Below are 18,187 nucleotides of genomic sequence, written 5' to 3'. Positions count from 1 at the left end.
GGCTGGACACCACACAGCATGATCAAACCATTATACCTAGGATTTCTGTCGGCTAAGGTGTGGTCTGTCAGGTTTTGAAAATGGGCCGACAGCTTGTGTAGTGTACGCTGGACATTACACTAAGGAAATAGGAAGGGAGGGTCAGTGGAGAGCACCGGAGTTGAGCCTTTTTTCATTCAGTGTCATCAACAGAAAGAAAAAAAAGGCAGGAAGAGACGATAACTAAAACGAGGTAGATAGGTTTAATTTATTGTGCGATTAATTGATTTATCGTTTATTGCGACAGGCCTAGTCCCAGTTAAATGGCGTTTTAACTAAAGGGTTAGAAAAGCGGGTTTTAATGTTTTTTTAATTTTTATTTCATTTTTTATTTTTATTATTTGCTTGATTCAATGTCACATGACTCTGTTTTTGTTTTAATGATGTAAAGCACTTTGAAATGCCTTGCTGCTGAAATGTGCTATACAAATAAAATTTGATTGATTGATTAATAAAAAAAACACTAAGAATGTGTAATGCAATGCAGAAGCAATTTAGTTTAGTTCAGAGATGGGGCTGCTTAGAAAATGTCAAGTTGTTGAATAGAGTTTGCGAGGTCAGAGGTTTGAAAGTTGTCCCTCAGTTGTGTCGAGTGGGTAAGCATGATATGATAATAAAGACAACCTCAAAAAGTCCCAAGGAAGCAGAAGTAAAAGTTCTAAAAATTGTGCTGTCTCATTATTCACTGCTTTGCTACATAAAAACTGCAATATTCAATTCAATATGTTATTGAATCACATCTTTGAGATCTAAAGCGCTTAACACACTTGAAACATGTTAATACAAGATAACCTGACTTTATTCAGCAACAAATTCCTTTTAAACTGCAGTTTTCAAACTTCTTAAGTTTCTTTTAGGGGAACAAGACTTTTCAGTGCAATTTGAGTTTTCAGGCCAAAAAAATAATTCACAATGTCTTGTATTTCTTTTGTCATTTTCACTTGTTTGGGAAAAATAGACATTGCTAAAAATGTATTCATCATTTAAAATGCACAAATATGTGTGTATTAAAATGTTTGACTATCTCAGGAAGAACAGACTTGCTGCAGCATTGCTTAGCACATCTGGGGCCTCGTGCATAAAAGACACTAACTTGTCATTGACACTAAAACTTGGTGTATGGAAAATTGTAGAAAAGTGTGGCGCACAAAAAAAAATCGGATGCATAAAGCTGTGCGCACGCACATGGCCGCGCACCTTTCCTTTATAAATCCTAATTTGCGGGAAATGGAGTGCAGCTGCTGGTCCGCCCTATCGCCACCCACAAATACATAGGTAAATTAGTATAAATACCCGGAAGTCTGCCACCACGTGAAGCAAAAACCATGGCAACGTCCTTGTTTGAAGCAGAATAAGTATTTATAATAATTATTATCTATTTTATTTAAAAAGTACTTTGAGGGCACATAATGCCACCTCACAAAAATAAAAATACATTTTAAAGAGAAAAAAAAATCAAAATAAAGAGATCGTGCAAATGCCTGTCTGAACAGTAGCGCGTTCAACCAGGATTTAAAGACAGAGTCAGAGGGTCCTTTGAGTGGGGAAAGTGGACGTATTTTCTAAATAGTAGAATCATGTGAAGTTGTACATTTACAGAATAAAGATGCTTTATGTCCATAAGGCGCATTCACAAAGCGGGCGGCTCGACTGAAGGATGACTGCAGCTGGACTGGTACCGGTACCACTCCTTCTTTAAGTTTTGCTCAGAGATCCAGGACTGGATCTGGATTAATCTAAATTCTAATAAACCATCATCAACATTTCACAGCAGATCAACATGATCTCTGAACAAACGCTCCCTCAGAATCCTTTCATTGGGGATGTTCTCCATCAGAGCCAAAGCTCCACAATTACGGCTCACCTTTGCACAGCTACTTATATACGTGTGATTGCATACACACCTTGATCACCTTAAATAATCAAACCTGTTGATTATTTTTAATCAGCAGGTTTGAGTTAATCGGCTGATCCAACCCTGTTTTTTTTTTAGTGAGAATGAAATTACCAATGCATTACATCTTTATGAGACAAAAACATTCGAGCAAGGTTTTCACATGCTTTTATTTTTATTTTCTTTATTTTGTGTGCATGTTAGCTTATTGTCTGATGATAAATGCGGTTCAGTGTCATCGTTTAGGTTTAAGCAATAAAATATTAAAATCATGAAAAACATCGGTTTGGTGCTTCTTGGTCTAAATAACACCGAATGTAGTCAGATTTCAGTGTATTTAGGTGAGTATTGACGCTTTGTAGTTTGATATTGTCCACAGAAAAAGTTTGTGTGGCTGCCACACAAAAGTGTGCGTATATTTACGCAAACCTTGACGCAAAGTAAATTTTTATACATGCCAACTTTTGCGTAAAATATGGGACCGCACATTTTTTATGCGTTTGCACGCTTTATGCATGAGCCCCCTGGACTTTAGCTATGGCTGCTCCTCAGGATGTCCACCAGTTTATTGGCAAAATGAAGTAGTGCAAAGAAACCAAATAATATATTTAGACGTTAGTTTGACTGAACAATTTGTTCAACATCATCCATCCATCCATCCATCCATCCATCCATCCATCCATCCATCCATCCATCCATCCATCCATCCATCCATCCATCCATCCATCCATCCATCCATCCATCCATCCATCCATCCATCCATCCATCCATCCATCCATCCTCCCTCCCTCCCTCCCTCCCTCCCTCCCTCCCTCCCTCCCTCCCTCCCTCCCTCCCTCCCTCCTTTTTAGAATAATCAATTTAAAAATAGTATATTTTTAAAAATGCACTTAAATCCAATTTTTTTTAAAGATTAATAGTTGTATCACTTGTCAATAAAAAATGAGAAAGAGAAAGAGAAAACTTTTTTTTTCTGGATTGACTGGTTGTGTTACTGATGAATGGAAATGCTGCACGTTCTTGAAAAAGAATTCAATAGTCCTGAATTTGTGCTTGTTTGGGTCAGTACCCAGTTCCATAAATAGAAAATGTTATTAATAAACAGTCCTAAAATATCCAACTAATTCCAGCTAAGAAGATCAGCATTTGGCCAGTGTTTCTGCTTTGAAGCTGTTGGGATGATTAGAAGTTGTCACACATCAGCTGGAGCAGAAGGAGATGTGAATACATACAACACATGGTTCTCCCCATTAACCTAAGGGGAGAAACTTGTTTCTCCCCTTAGGTTAGATGAATGCATCTAACCTAAGGGGATATGTTATATGCATTCACTTAATGAGTTCATGGGTACCACTTGTTGCAACAAAAATGTGGCTAATTGATGGTGTTATTTACTTTTGTTTGTAGAATTAGCTAAACTGGTATTTTTACAAAAGGTAGAACAAAAACAGTTCTAGAAAGAAACCTCTGTCTGTGAGAGATCTTATTAGTGCAGTCATTTCAGCACATCCCTGTAGTTCTTTTTTTCTAATTGCTTTTATTTGCTCAATTGTTTGTTCCAGTCTGCTTCTAGTGGCAGGTGGCACAGTGCTGAAGATTTGTGACTTTGGAACAGCCTGTGATATCCAGACCCACATGACCAACAACAAAGGAAGTGCAGCATGGATGGCCCCAGAGGTATTTGAAGGCAAGTAGAAGTGGCATTCCTGCTATCATCCTGGTTTTATTGGAACAGAATGCATCCTGATATGTTTCTTTTTATTTATTTCTGGACATTCTCTCTGAATTGCCACAAACCTGTTCAAGCATTTCTTTGTTTTCCTTCTTGCAGTTCACTTTGCGCAGGCACTTTTCACTTTAATTGCATCTTGGTGCTGCCAGCATGGATACATTAATCGTTGATTCATCCTCAGCCATCGTACACTCTGCTTTATTGATGGTAGTCACCAAAGGAAGGCAAAAAGATGGATGGTTTGATACTTGTGTCTTTATTTCCCCGGGGACACTACAATGTAGTATTTGTGTTCTCATTCAGCCAGCAGCCTAATGTATCACAAAATGATCAGACGTGTTCTTGGCGAGAGGGTCAGGAGAAAAGATGAAATAACATCTAGTCATTACCTTGTTTTTGGAGGCGAGATGCATGACTCAAATGCAATTAAACAACTTTCTACTGGCCTCTCCATGAACTCTTCACAACTAATTTGCATCGGTGTAAAGAGCATTCAAAACGCACAAGCACAGCAAGTTTAAAATAGGTGTGTGATGTGCACGTTTATTCTTCAACAGAGGCCTTGTAATTAAGCAACACAGGAGCTGTTCATCAGTAAAAATTGCTTGCATATTTTCATCCTTCTCCCTTCTGAAAGCAACAAGGAAATAAAAACTGCTCTTCTGCTGCTCTGTTTTCTCGGGCACATCTTTCTCTCTCATCTTAATTTTGCCACAGAGAATTGATTTTATCAGTCATCAGTATGAGAGTTTGAGTTTTCTCTGTGTGAAAATGTGCTCAGTGTTTTTGTGGCCCCGTCTGTATTTGCAGGCAGCAATTATAGCGAGAAGTGTGATGTTTTCAGCTGGGGAATCATTCTCTGGGAAGTGATCACTCGCAGGAAGCCCTTTGATGAAATTGGTGGACCAGCTTTTCGCATTATGTGGGCTGTTCACAACGGTGAGTCACACTGTGTTTTTAAATGTCGTCTGTCTGTGTGTGGGATTCAGAGGCTACAGTCCAGCTGTCGGCCACTGAGAGGCCTCAGATGTGTCTGTGCCTTAAGGCTCCCATCCACTGACACATGCAGCTCCACCTGCAGTTTATTGTCCTGCACACTATGATTAAAGGAAATGACCATGGGATTCGTGTATAAAAGAGTGCGCAGCGTTTGAAAGTTTGTTGTTGGGAGAAATTCTGAAACTTACAGAACAGAAAAACATTTTTATGTATAAAATGGTGTGTAGGCGTGTCATTGTACATGTAGGCCTGTCACGATAAACAAATCAATTAATCGCACAATAAATTAAAATTATTGTCCTCATTAATTTATTGGCTTTATCGTTTCTTCCTGCTTTTTTCTCATTTTATTGATGACAGAGAATGAATAAGACTCAACTCCAGTGTTCTCCACTGACCCCTCCCTTCCTCATTTCCTTAGTGTAATGGTCAGCTCACTCTACACGATTTTAGAATTGTCAATCGTCTGCCCATTTTCAAAACCTGAGAGACACACTAGCCGACAAAAAATCATAAGTATAACGGGTTCGATCGGGTTTAATCGTGCCATGTGTGGTGTCCAGCCACACAGCAAGAGCTACACACCACACACGAACCGATTTCTCTCAGCGACATTCAGATTTCAGACAGAAAATCCCGTAAAAACCCACTATATAAGACGTAAATTTAAAGTAAGCGAACGTGGCAGAACGAATAGCCTCATCATTATAACCTATTTATGTCACGTTAACGATGAACAGCTGAAAAGTTACCGGGTATATCAACTGTGGTAGCAATTTTGCTCCAACTCCTCTCATCATTTTTATGGATATTCCCATCACGAAATGTTGAATAAACGTTAATGTTGTTGCCACATATCATCTCCGATGTCCGCAACCCGAAGGTTGCGCTGTGTGAGCCGTTTGGGATTCCCCTCCTGCTTTCCCCTCAGAAAGCACGGAGGGGAATCCACGCTTTCTGATTAGCTACCTGCCACATTCAACAGGCTGCATCCTTGCTCCCAGTCGGGGAAAACCCCACACGCTGCAGTGACAAACTGGCCAAGACAATCCAACATGTTGAATATGCCTGATTTAGATGGGAGCGGCCACGAGGCTCTACCGACTGGACCCAATCAGTTGTAACACACAACACAGGATGATCGGTTACATTTATTGCAAGCTTCAATCTTAGAACGCTGTACGTACAGATTTGTATGTAATCTGTACATACAAATGTATGTCCAGATCACCTTGTATGTATGTACATGCATACAAATGTATGTACAGATTACATACATTTGATTAGATACATAACAGGAAAATCGGGGCAAAAAATCGTGTAGTGTGAACTGGGCTTAAGGGAGGAGTGAACTATTGCATCTGGTAGTCGGATATGCTCATCTTCTATCCAAATCTAATTATTATCCAAGGGCAATATAGCATACAGACTTCACAATCTGTACTCTTTTGGTTGAATGTAGTTTTTATTTCCACTTTGATTTTATGTTGGGTTTAGTTTTTATTCAAGTGCATTTTTTGTTAATGGAGACTTTTTGGTTGTTTTATTTTGTTTACAAGTTCCAGTGTTTAGTGTTCTTTTGAAAATAAAGTGTTTTATTTTTTTGGCAGGATGTGCTTGCATTATTATGTCATTACCATTACTTCAGTTTAAAATGGACTTCGAACAATATTATTGTTTATCGCAATAATATTTAAGACCAGCAAAATTTGTTATCGTGACAGGCCTACGTAGACGTTGCCTTCATGAATCCAGATTTGTGATAAATTGGGCGCAGCTGAGCATGTCATTTCTCCACACCTAAATGCATATGCAATTTGGTAAATACACAGAAATTTTCCACTACTGGTTTGAATAACCATGGCAACGACCTCTGCTTGAGTCTGTTTTCAATTACAACTAATAACAATAGATTTTATTTAAAAGGTGCATTTCAGAACACCTTTTAAATGTCTTTATTTTATTACATTACAGAAAATAAAATTAAAAGCAAATTGTGTGTTTTTCACATTTTATAAATCATAAAATAATTGTATTGTGTAAAATGTTAACTTTTACACAATAGTTACAAAAATGCTGAGCTCATTTCAGAAGCTCCTTCTCTGCATCGCTGGTCAACAACATTGTTAAAGGGTTAATAGAGGAGCCATATTGCGCTGGCTTCCTGAAGGCGGAGCTTTAGAAAGAGCAAGGTTTTAAAAAGACACACTCTGGAGCTTAAGGTGTTATATTAGGAAGAAAAATTTATTTAAAAAAAGTTTGCGTTGCTGCTGCACATTTTCATGGCAGGTTAAAAGTTTGTTTGGATTACCACACCCCATTATTTTTGTATATGCCAAAGTGTTTGTAAAATGTTGCACTGCACTTTATTTTTGCATACACAATAGGGCTCTTGGGAATATCTCCAATATTTTTTATTACTGAATTTTTATCTGTGAATCTTTAATAATTCATTCTGAGGTTTAAGGATGTAAATAATTAATTTTCTATCTTTCAAGATTTTTTCTTTAACCTAATATTTTTGCATTTAGGTACAAGACCACCACTCATCAAGAATTTGCCTAAACCCATTGAGAGCTTGATGACACGCTGCTGGTCTAAAGACCCCTCTCAGCGGCCTTCCATGGAAGAAATAGTCAAGATTATGACTCATCTAATGAAGGTAGTGTGCCATCTCCTATTTCTCACACCATCTGCACTTTTTTATTGAAGTACAGATGTACAGAAGTGGGGAAAATTCATATCAAGTAGCTTCCTGTTCTAATGTTCCTCATTAAAAATTAAAGAAAGACACCTGCAGTGTTTCAGCTTCGTTGGACTGAACTACTGTGGTCTGACATACAGAGGGGGGAAAAGTATTTAGTCGGCCACTGATTATGCTAGTTCTCTTTAAAACTTAGAAGGACAAGAGGTCTGTAATTTTCATCATTGCTAATTTTAATCACTTCAACTACGAGAGACAAAATGGAAAAAAAGAAATCCACTAAAGTTTCAGTTTGTTCACTCACACAATTTAATAAATTCCATGATGAGCTTACATCAGCTTACATCAGATAATACAGATCACAGATCATAATTGCACAATTAAACTGAGTGAATTAGGTCTCAAAAAGAAGCTATTTAAAGTTTATCCTACAATCACATTGTAGGATGTTAAAATTTATTTGTAAGTTATGGTGGAAAATAAGTATTTTATGTAGGGATGCAGGTCTGCACAGTGGCGCAGTTGGTAGAGCTGTTGCCTTGCAGCAAGAAGGTTCTGGGTTCGATTCCCAGCCTGGGGTCTTTCTGCATGGAGTTTGCATGTTCTCCCTGTGCATGCGTGGGTTTTCTCCGGGTACTCCGGTTTCCTCCCACAGTCCAAAAAACATGACTAATTGGCCTCTCCAAATTGTCCCTAGGTGTGAGTGTGTGTGCATGATTGTGTGTCCTATCTGTCTTTGTGTTGCCCTGCGACAGGCTGGCGACCTGTCCAGGGTGAAACCCGCCTCTCGCCCAGAATGTTAACTGGAGATGGGCACCAGCAACCCTCCCAAGCCCTCTAAGGGAGAAGGTTGTAAAGAAAATGGATGGATGTAGGGATGCACCAATTTATCGGTGTTATGTGAGATCGATGCTCGGCCGATAATTATATGTGAAGCCAATTTTATCCACCAATCTCATCTACCTTGACAAAGGTCTAAAAATCAATCATGTTCTCTTCTGCTCTGCAGTATGAGATACAAGTCATGTCTGCGCATTTGCATTTAACAATAGTTGCCCCACTGTTGCCAACTCAGGAACTTTCTTGCTATGTTTAGCGACATTTCACACAAAAGAAATTGATATTGGCCAAAATCATAATCAGCAGGCCAGACTTTTTAAAGAGCGGTTTTTAGCGATCAACCAGAAAATTGCAATCAGTGCAGCCCTAATATGTTCAATAATAAAAATTCAATTCAATGCTTTGTAACATAACCTTTGTTGGCAATCACAGAGGTCAAACGTGTTTTGCAAGTCTTCACCTCCAGTTCTGTCTCCTATTCTTTCCTTGTTGCCTCCGTCTCTAAACCAAACAACTGCTGGTCTCACTACTGTCTTCTCCACCTTTCCTTCCATTCTTACTCGGACCATTTTATCACACCTGATAAAATGATCTGACCAGAAGCGCCGCTCCACCCGTTCCAAACTGCTTGAACTCACTTCTTCACCTCTTTTCCATATGGTTTGTTGTTCTGAATCTTTTACCCTAATTACTTAGTCCTCTACCTTCTTTACCTCTTCTACCTGTAATAACACTGTTCCACCTGTTCTCCTCTCGTTTACACATTAATTCTATCTTGTGACTAATCTTCCTTCTTCTCGTTTCCACTCCACACCTCCACCTCTCCCACTTGTCCTCTACCTGCTCCCTGCTCTCACTTCAGATCACAATGTCAACTGCAACTCAACGCTTTGTAACATGACCTTTGTAGTCCATGGAGCCTCCTGTCTGGGGCTGATGGATAACGTCAACGCAAACAAAAAGGGGTTTAGAGCCGATCCTTGACGCACTCCCACCATCACATGGAACTCCTTCAGCACACTTCACTGCTGTCTCACAGCATGTCTCATACATGCCTTATACCAGTCTGACATATTTTTCTGCCACTCCAGAACAACATCTCCTCTCTTAGCACCCTGTTGGTACAGTGCAGCTCTCTCTGACCTTCTCTGTTCTTTCCAGGAGAACTGAAAGGTGTTTTCTAGAGATGTGCCGATCAGGTTTTTTCCTGCCGATACCAATTCCGATCACCCATGAGGGCCGATCACCGATACCGATCACATAATTTTTTTGTTTTTAAATCATAAACACTACCGGTTACATTATGTGGAAAAAGGAACCATGAATTCACCTTAATTTAGACAAAAACAAAACAGGCATTGTGCAAATTGTACTGCTATTGATAATATTATCTTTAACAGACTGATAACATATGAAGGCTCTGAAGAGGCTACATAATGCAAAGAGCCAAAATAAAACCTCTCAACATTGCCAAAAAAATTCAAGTATAAAACTTAACATTTAATGGCAAATACAGGATCCATTATAATAAACAATCCTGAGTTACTGAATGAAAACTTCCTGATAGCATGGCGGCTAGTTCTGATTGGTTGTTTCTGACTGAGCGGAGTAATTATGCAGAACTGGGAGGAGATCGATTTTTTTTTTTTAGAGATTATCTGTCTCATGTTAAGACAGCGAAAGTTTTAATACGTATGTAAAATGTATTTTTTTTAGGTTAGACGCTGCAGCTTTAAGCAGAGGTTTGGTGTGAGAGTCACTACCAGGTGGAGCAGAAGCAGCGCTCCGTCTGTGAAATATTACTACCTGTAGCGCATAGCAGCGGTTCAACAGTGAGAACAGAATCACATCGCAGCTCGAAGACTTAAATAATTTTGCGCGTTATTTGTTTAGCTTTCTGACCGTCATACTAATCCGGGCGAGTGTAGCTGTGCGCTGCTTTACCTGCTATCTGATCCTCCATATGTCTTTTTTACTGCAGTGAGCCTCGATGTAGCCAAACTCCGTCAAGTATGGCATTGTTTTTATGTCGTATTAGCTTCGTTGTGTTAATGCATTTTGACGTGCTTTAATTTTCCGCTGCAACACACAAACTTCCCCATTCACTCAGTGCGTTATTGTTCCACATCGCTTAGGATTTGTTGCTGCGCGTTTGCGCAGTGTGAAGGAAAGAGGAGACGAGTATGGAGGACCAAAACTGACATAATAATAAATAAAAGAATAAATATATATCGGACATAAATAAAAGAATAAATAAATAAATACATAAATAAATAAATACATAAATAATAGAATAAATATATATATATATATCCAACATAATAATAAATAAAAGAATCAATATAAAAATAAAAGTAGAAATATATAAATAAAAGAATAAAAGAATAAATATGTATCCAACATAATAATAAATTAAAGAATCAATATAAAAATAAAAGTAGAAATATATAAATAAAAGAATAAATATATATTTCCATTTGCTGTATTTATTTCTGTATTGTTTTATGTATTTATTACTGTATTTCTTCGCTGTATTTCTGCTTCGTCGGTATGCTAATGAGGTGGGCTGGCTTCTACGCCCAGCTCTCTATTGGTCAATAAACAGGAAAAAGAACGATCCGTGTGCAGATCGATTGTGAATGCCTGCGCTGTGGTCCTCTTCGGAGAGAGTCTTATAGACCCTTTTCACAAGACGTCAAACATCTGTTTAACATCCTAACATCCACTATCTATACATAATCTAAACTGGACAAATTCCTCGCTGACTGATACCAGTTTGACTACGAAGGTACGTGTTTTTTTTTTTCTAGGTGTTAGTTGATATGCTAGGCTAGCAATAGTAATTTGTTAGCTGGCTAACATTACGTAGCCTTTCTGTTTTGGAAATAAAACGTATTTAGGCGCTAATCTTAATCACATTTTTATAGTATAGACTGGGGTTACCACCCCTCATGTAAAATGCATGATCGTATTAAACTCTCCTCATTTACGCTTGTTTCACCTCCTGCTCAGTAGCGACATTACCTGTAGCCACATGTCCAAAACTTGACAGTTATGCCAAACACCCGCTACTCCATCACGTCCTGAGAAGTTAAACTCTTACTACGATAAAGACATGAGGAGGAAGTCGCTGTCATAGATAGATAGATAGATATTAACATTTCATTGGAGAAATTTTATTATCTCTCTCTCGTAGACTTGGCAATAGAAAATTGATAACATAGGAATAATAACTATATACCTTTTAACAGGTCACACTTGATTCTTCTGTGGTGCCTGTGGAAACAAAGTGCATGAAGTGTGTGCTCAGGTGGGAAAACCCTGTGGATCACATGGTGGGACTTCTGCTTCTCACGGCTCACTACAGTGAACCATTGCCCCTGTCATCTACCAGTTCACTGCAGACTGGCACCAGTTCACTGCAGACTGGCACCCGCCAAGGACCCTACATGGATGTCTTCTTAAGTTGTAAACCCTGAGTACATAATGTTGAAATAAAATTTATATGTCTTTTGTAAATACATTTTCTCTATCAATGACTTAAATTATTAACTGTGGTAATAATGTTTGTGTAATGTAACCATGCAGTGTTTAATATAGTTATTAAATAGATGTTTTAAAGAAACAGCCACAAACCTTATGTCTTTTCCACAATAGCAGCTTTAATTTTAGCATTTTCTCTCCTCCACATACTTTGTTGCCAGATGTGTAAAATGTACAAAAAAAAGCAATTTAAATGTAAAAGTTGCACATATGTAGAATTACTCGAGAAGCTATTTACAATAGTTTTTTTTTTTTTTGCAGAACTCTACACAACATCAATTCATTTATTAATAGATACATATATATTAACTACAGAATAGGTACACAAAGATTTCATTTCTAACAGCTGCTAGCAGTAGTGAGTGTTCATCCAAGAAGTATGACTTGCACAGGGAGGCTCTGTACTGGTTTGTCTCCTTTTAAATCAAGAGGCCCATGATAGTTTGACTAGGCAGCAGATGTCCCACAGCTGATTGACTGAACCTGCCATGGACAGAGGAACAAGACCATCTCAGATATGGTAGGTTGTTAGGTCGGCTACTGTTGAGAAAGATGGACAACAAAACAAATGGAGAAATTATGAATCACATCAGAATATGTAAATTATTTGGCAGATGGTGCTTAAATCAATATTTAAAATGCTTTTCCAAACAACAGTGTTGGAAGATGTAAGTGATTTTAGTGAAACTTAACAACACAGCACTGAAAGGCAGCGGTGTACGTGTATGTTTCCTAACTGTGGCTAAAGCTGCTGCTAGCTGGTTTACTCTGATCGGAGGCTGTTTATTACACAGTCAGAGAATGGTGGATTGACAATGAGTAATAACGGTTATGTAACACTTAAATGCTGTATTATTAAAGTTGATAAATAAAGTGAATCTCTAAACGTTACAGCACTGACAGAGCGGTGTATATTTTTCTTAACTGTGGATAAAGCTGCTGCTAGCTGATTTACTCTCCGATCGGAGTCAGTTTATTTTACAGAGTTAGAGAATGGTGAATTGACAATGAGTAATAACAGCTTTCTAACACTTAAATGCTGTTATTAACCTTACCTTTTATTATGTCCTTAAGATAATGAGTATTCGTGAATTTTTCAGTCAGGTTTCCTGAGGACTGTTGAACTGAGGCCGAAAGCGCCATGTAGGCAGGCATTCACAATCGATCTGCACACGGATTGTTCTCTTTCCTGTTTATTGACCAATAGTAGAAGAGCTGGACGTAGAAGCCAGCCCACCTCATTAGCATACCGACGAAGCAGAAATACAGCGAGGAAATAATACAGAAATAAATAGAGAAATAAAGACAGAAAACAATACAGAAATAAATACAGAAAACGATACAGAAATAAATACAGAAAACTGCGGAAATAAATACAGAAAACAATACAGCAAATGGAAATATATATTTATTCTTTAATTTATATATTTCTACTTTTATTTTTATATTGATTCTTTAATTTATTATGTTGGATATATATTTATTCTTTTATTTATATATTTCTACTTTTATTTTTATATTGATTCTTTAATTTATTATTATGTTGGATATATATTCTTTTATTTATATATTTATTCTTTTATTTATATATTTATTCTTTTATTTATTTATGTCCGATATATATTTATTCTTTTATTTATTATTATGCCAGTTTTGGTCCTCCATAGACCAGCTGCACAGGCAGGCTGCGAAATGAGAAGCAGGTGATCGGTTTGTGTGATCGGCAACAAGAGACCGTGATCGACGATCACCGATCATACACTTTTTCACGGAAATCGGCCAATTATGATCGGTGGCCGATTGATCGACACACCTCTAGTGTTTTCTTAAAAGAAGAACTGAAAGATGGTTTTAAGCTAACATGAGGTGAACGGAATTCGCTAGCTTCCTTCACTCTTCCCCACAGCTTCATTGTATAACTCATCACATTTTCATGCACAGCTGGTCTTTGTTTTTTTTTATGCTTATTTGTGCGTTTCATGGATTAAAACTAAATTCAAGCTGTTTATTTGCAATTCCTCTCAGTACTTCCCAGGATCAGATGAACCTCTTCAGTATCCATACCAGTATTCAGATGAGGCACAGAGCAACTCTGCAAACAGTACAGGTATCGAAGAATCTTTTCTATTTTCTACGATTGTATCTGTTCTGGCTTCATTATGTCTTTAGCTTCATCTTCTACAGATAATACATTCTGCAGTGTCATTTGAGATTAAAGGAACATTGTGTTTTTTCCTTTGGTATCTAAACAATTTTTTAACTCAACACCTTTATTTGTTATAGGTTAACTTTGTACTTCTGTATTTTTATTTTGACAAATATTTTTTTAAGCTCAGTAAACATTCTGTTAAATCAGAGGGATGTAAAAGTAATCAAAGGAGATATATATAATTTAAAATCTTGTGTACCTTGTTTATTGGATCTTAGTGTCATATATGGACTATACTGGGACCAGCACAAGCAACAGAAGTGATGTACACATGGAACACAGTGATTCTCAAGGAAGCAACGACACTATCAAGATCACTCCTCAGTTTGCACCTCATTTCAAACCAAAGGTAAGGCCAACATTATTGTTGGGTTCTGGTTAGGCCTGTCACGATAACAAATTTTTCTGGCCGATTAATTGTCCCAGTAATTCTTGTGATAAATGGTAATATTGTTGTTTTCAGGGTTTCCCCCAGAAAACTTGCTAAGCCCAGTGGTTGGGGCGCCTAGGCAGTCCACCAGCAGTCCACCGTGTTTTTGTATTAAAAGATGTTAAGTAGACAGGAAATGTTAAAATATTACTGGTTAATTATATATGTTACGGGAAAACATCGCCAGTGAAATGCTATTTAAACCCACAACTGGTCTTAAAAACATCAAATCAAAAAATACAATTAAAATGAATATTAATTATTTGCATTATTTAATCCACATTAAGTCAGCATCTCCATAAAACCGCCCAGGTTATAAGGGTCCCATAAATTCTAATACAGTGGGGAGAACAAGTATTTGATACACTGTTGATTTTTCAGGTTTTTCCACTTGCAAAGCTTGTAGATGACTGTAATTTTTATCATAGGTACTCTTCAACTGTGAGCGGAATCTAAAACAAAAATCCAGAAAAATACAATGTATGATTTTTAAATAATTTACATTTTATTGTGTGAAATAAGTATTTGATACACCAGAAAAAAGAAACTTAATATTTGGTACAGAAACCTTTGTTTGCAATTACAGAGATCAGACGTTTCCTGTAGTTCTTGACCAGGTTTGCACACACTGCAGCAGGGATTTTGGCCCACTCCTCCATACAGATCTCCTCCAGAGCCTTCAGGTTTTGGAGCTGTCGCTGGGCCACACAGACTTTAAGCTCCCTCCAAAGATTTTCTATTGGATTCAGGTCTGGAGACTGGCTAGGCCACTCCAGGACCTTAAGATGTTTCCTACGGAGCCACTCTTTAGTTGCCCTGGGTGTGTGTTTTGGGTCGTTATCATGCTGGAAGACCCAGCCACCACCCATCTTCAGTGCTCTTACTGAGGGAAGGAGGTTGTTGGCCAAAATCTCACAATACATGGCCCCATCCATCCTTCCCAGAATATGGTGCAGTCGTCCTGTCCCCTTTGCAGAAAAGCATCCCCAAAGAATGATGTTTCCACCGCCATGGTTCACGGTTGGGATGGTGTTCTTGGGGTTGTACTCATCATTCTTCTTCCTCCAAACATGACGAGTGGAGTTTAAACCAAAAAATTCTATTTTTGTCTCATCAGACCACATGACCTTCTCCCATTCCTCCTTTGGATCATTCAGATGGTCATTTGCAAACATCAGACAGGCTTTGACATGCGTTGGCTTGAGGAAGGGCACCTTGCGTGCACTGCAGGATTTTAATCCTTGACAGCGTAGAGTGTTACTGATTGTTTTCTTTGAGAATGTGGTCCCAGCTCTATTCAGGTCATTGACCAGGTCCTGCCGTGTAGTTCTGGGCTCATTCCTCACCTTCCTCAAGATCAATGATGCTCCACGAGGTGAGATCTTGCATGGAGCCCCAGACCGAGGGAGATTTTCCGTTATTTTGTATTTCTTCCATTTTCTAATAATTGCACCAACTGTTGTTGCCTTCTCACCAAGCTGCTTACCTATTGTCCTGTAGCCCATCCCAGCCTTGTGCAGGTCTACAATTTTATCCCTGATGTCCTTACACAGCTCTCTGGTCTTGGGCATTGTGGAGATGCTGGAGTCTGATTGATTGAGTGTGTGGACAGGTGTCTTTTATACAGGTAACGAGTTCAAACAGGTGCAGTTAATACAGGTAATGAGTGGAGAACATGAGGGCTTCTTAAAGAAGAACTAACATGTCTGTGAGAGCCAAAATAGATAGATGATCAAATACTTATTTCACACAATAAAATGTAAATTAATTATTTAAAAATCATACATTGTATTTTTCTGGATTTTTGTTTTAGATTCCATCACTCACAGTTGAAGAGTACCTATGATAAAAATTACAGTCTTCTACATGCTTTGCAAGTGGGAAAACCTGAAAAATCAACAGTGTATCAAATACTTGTTCTCCCCACTGTATTTTATTGAGATTTCAGCATACAGAAAATCAAAGATTTTACATTGTTTAACATTTAAATGTAAGATTTTAAGGACTTGGCAAGTTTACTTTGTAGAAGTTCAAAGAACAATTGTCATAGTTGGATTGTTTTGTTACCACAGCTCCAATCTGATGGTATGAGTTTAATCTTGGAGTTTGAGCTCTGTTTGTTCACAAATACAAATTAGTAAACTGCAGTTATAACTTATTGCTTTTTAGGTTGGCCAGTTAAAACTACTTCCTCTCTCCCAGATTAAATCTTACATAGAAGCTGTTAGAGGTGCTGATGTTTTTAGCAACAAAATGGGCCCCTAAGTCAAATTCTGCTCAAGCCCTCATACAATCTTGGACTGACCCTGCAAGATGAGTTAAATCCACTGCCTGTAGAGATGTGCAACAAATGGGAGATTTAATTTACTGCTGCTAATGTGGCTTTGGTAGCTCTTCCATTTCATGTTTGTTGAGTTTTTAATAAGTGCCACAGAAACTGTTTTGGTTGCTCGAGTTTATGGGACAAGAGTTTCAGATCTCTGCGCGGCCATGTGCATTAGCTCTTGTTGACTAAGTGGACAAATGGTGTGATGCATTGTGTAACCGGAAAAATAATGCTAGAAAAAAAAATAAAACAATATAAAGCCAGCATGATGCATGACTAAGAGGTGAGCGCAAAAGCTCCTCACCGGTCTGAACCTGCATGATGAGGTTAACGCTGGTTCATTAACCACTAATACACCGGCCAACCAGAACCACATACATAATCTTTACTCTGAAGACAGAGCCGCATGCTGGGCAGCGTGTTGAGATGTAAACGCCTCTTTGTTTACAAGATAAATCATTCGCACCTCTGAAAGCACAACTGCAAGTTATTCCTGCGGTTCACATAGAGCTGCGCAACCAGATATAATGTGGTGGGGTTTAAACTTTTCCCTTGACGAAGAGTTCTGGAAAGAAACATAATTCCTCACCGAGGGTTGAAGTCAATATCCATACAGGTCAGCCTGTGTCCAGTTTAAGTGAAAGGAGGCACCCGCGATCCGCTTTGAGGTAAACTTAAGAGATCAAACGGGTATAGCGCGAGGCAATGAGCAGAGGTGCCAGCGGTGTGATTGATCCTCTCTCCCGACTTTAAAGGCATCAACTATAAACCTTTCTTCTATAAACCCATCTTTTAGGAATAAATCTTCTCTGCCAGTGAAACTCTTAGAGTAACAGAGATGATTGCAATCTGGCTTTGGAAAACAAGCAATGCTTAGTCTGGCGTGGGGGCTAGTAAAGCATGGCCTGCCGTCAGGCTTATAATACATTGGGGGAAACCCTGTGTATTGAGACCATTGTTAACTAATATAACAATAATAAGGTTTGCAGGAAGTTGCTGCAGATATCCTGAAGATGCTGCAGATTCTATAAGTGTGTTGCTGAAAGCATCATCTCTTCTACCGTCATCTTTGGGGTAGTAGCATCAGAACTAGGGAGCTAAAAGAAGAGGCTCTGTTCTTAAAACAGGGCCGGAACATGGATCAGAGTTGGAACATGGCCAGTGTGGAGTGTAATTTAGTGGTTGCTCGTATCATGTTCTGTGATGATGCTTCTTGTCTAGCTGCAGTACATCAGGATGCTACTGAAGGAACTCCTCTCTGCAGTCACAGTCTAGCATGATTTTAAAGATGGTCCTTCAGCTGTGACTTGGTTGGCATACATTTTGTCTCCCATCTCCTGTTGGAGAACTTTGGGAGCAACGTTCTCCATTGAGTTCGGTTGACTACAGGTGTACTCTCTCTAAGGTTCACAGAGTTCCTGGCTTACAGGGCAGTCTAGCTGAGCTTCAATCTCCTCATACCTTTCTACTG

At 38.5% G+C, this 18,187-nt stretch overlaps 1 protein-coding gene across 3 annotated transcripts in view; it reads left to right on the top strand.

The window, feature by feature from the left end:
• Nucleotides 1-18,187, top strand: part of map3k7 (mitogen-activated protein kinase kinase kinase 7) — a 42,313-nt gene that overhangs the window by 8,353 nt on the left and 15,773 nt on the right. For all 3 annotated transcript variants that reach the window (XM_081602574.1, XM_081602575.1, XM_081602576.1), the window contains exons 7-11: nt 3,496-3,624; nt 4,480-4,604; nt 7,196-7,326; nt 13,777-13,858; nt 14,179-14,309. In XM_081602574.1, coding sequence (XP_081458700.1) covers nt 3,496-3,624; nt 4,480-4,604; nt 7,196-7,326; nt 13,777-13,858; nt 14,179-14,309 — 598 coding nt within the window. The remainder of the gene's footprint in view (nt 1-3,495; nt 3,625-4,479; nt 4,605-7,195; nt 7,327-13,776; nt 13,859-14,178; nt 14,310-18,187) is intronic.

Source organism: Poecilia reticulata, chromosome 21, assembly GCF_904066995.2.
Source record: "Poecilia reticulata chromosome 21, P_reticulata-male-v2, whole genome shotgun sequence".
Classification (NCBI taxonomy): Eukaryota; Metazoa; Chordata; class Actinopteri; order Cyprinodontiformes; family Poeciliidae; genus Poecilia; species Poecilia reticulata.
The sequence above is the reverse complement of the archived record's forward strand: the minus strand, read 5'-3'. Positions and strand labels throughout refer to the sequence as shown.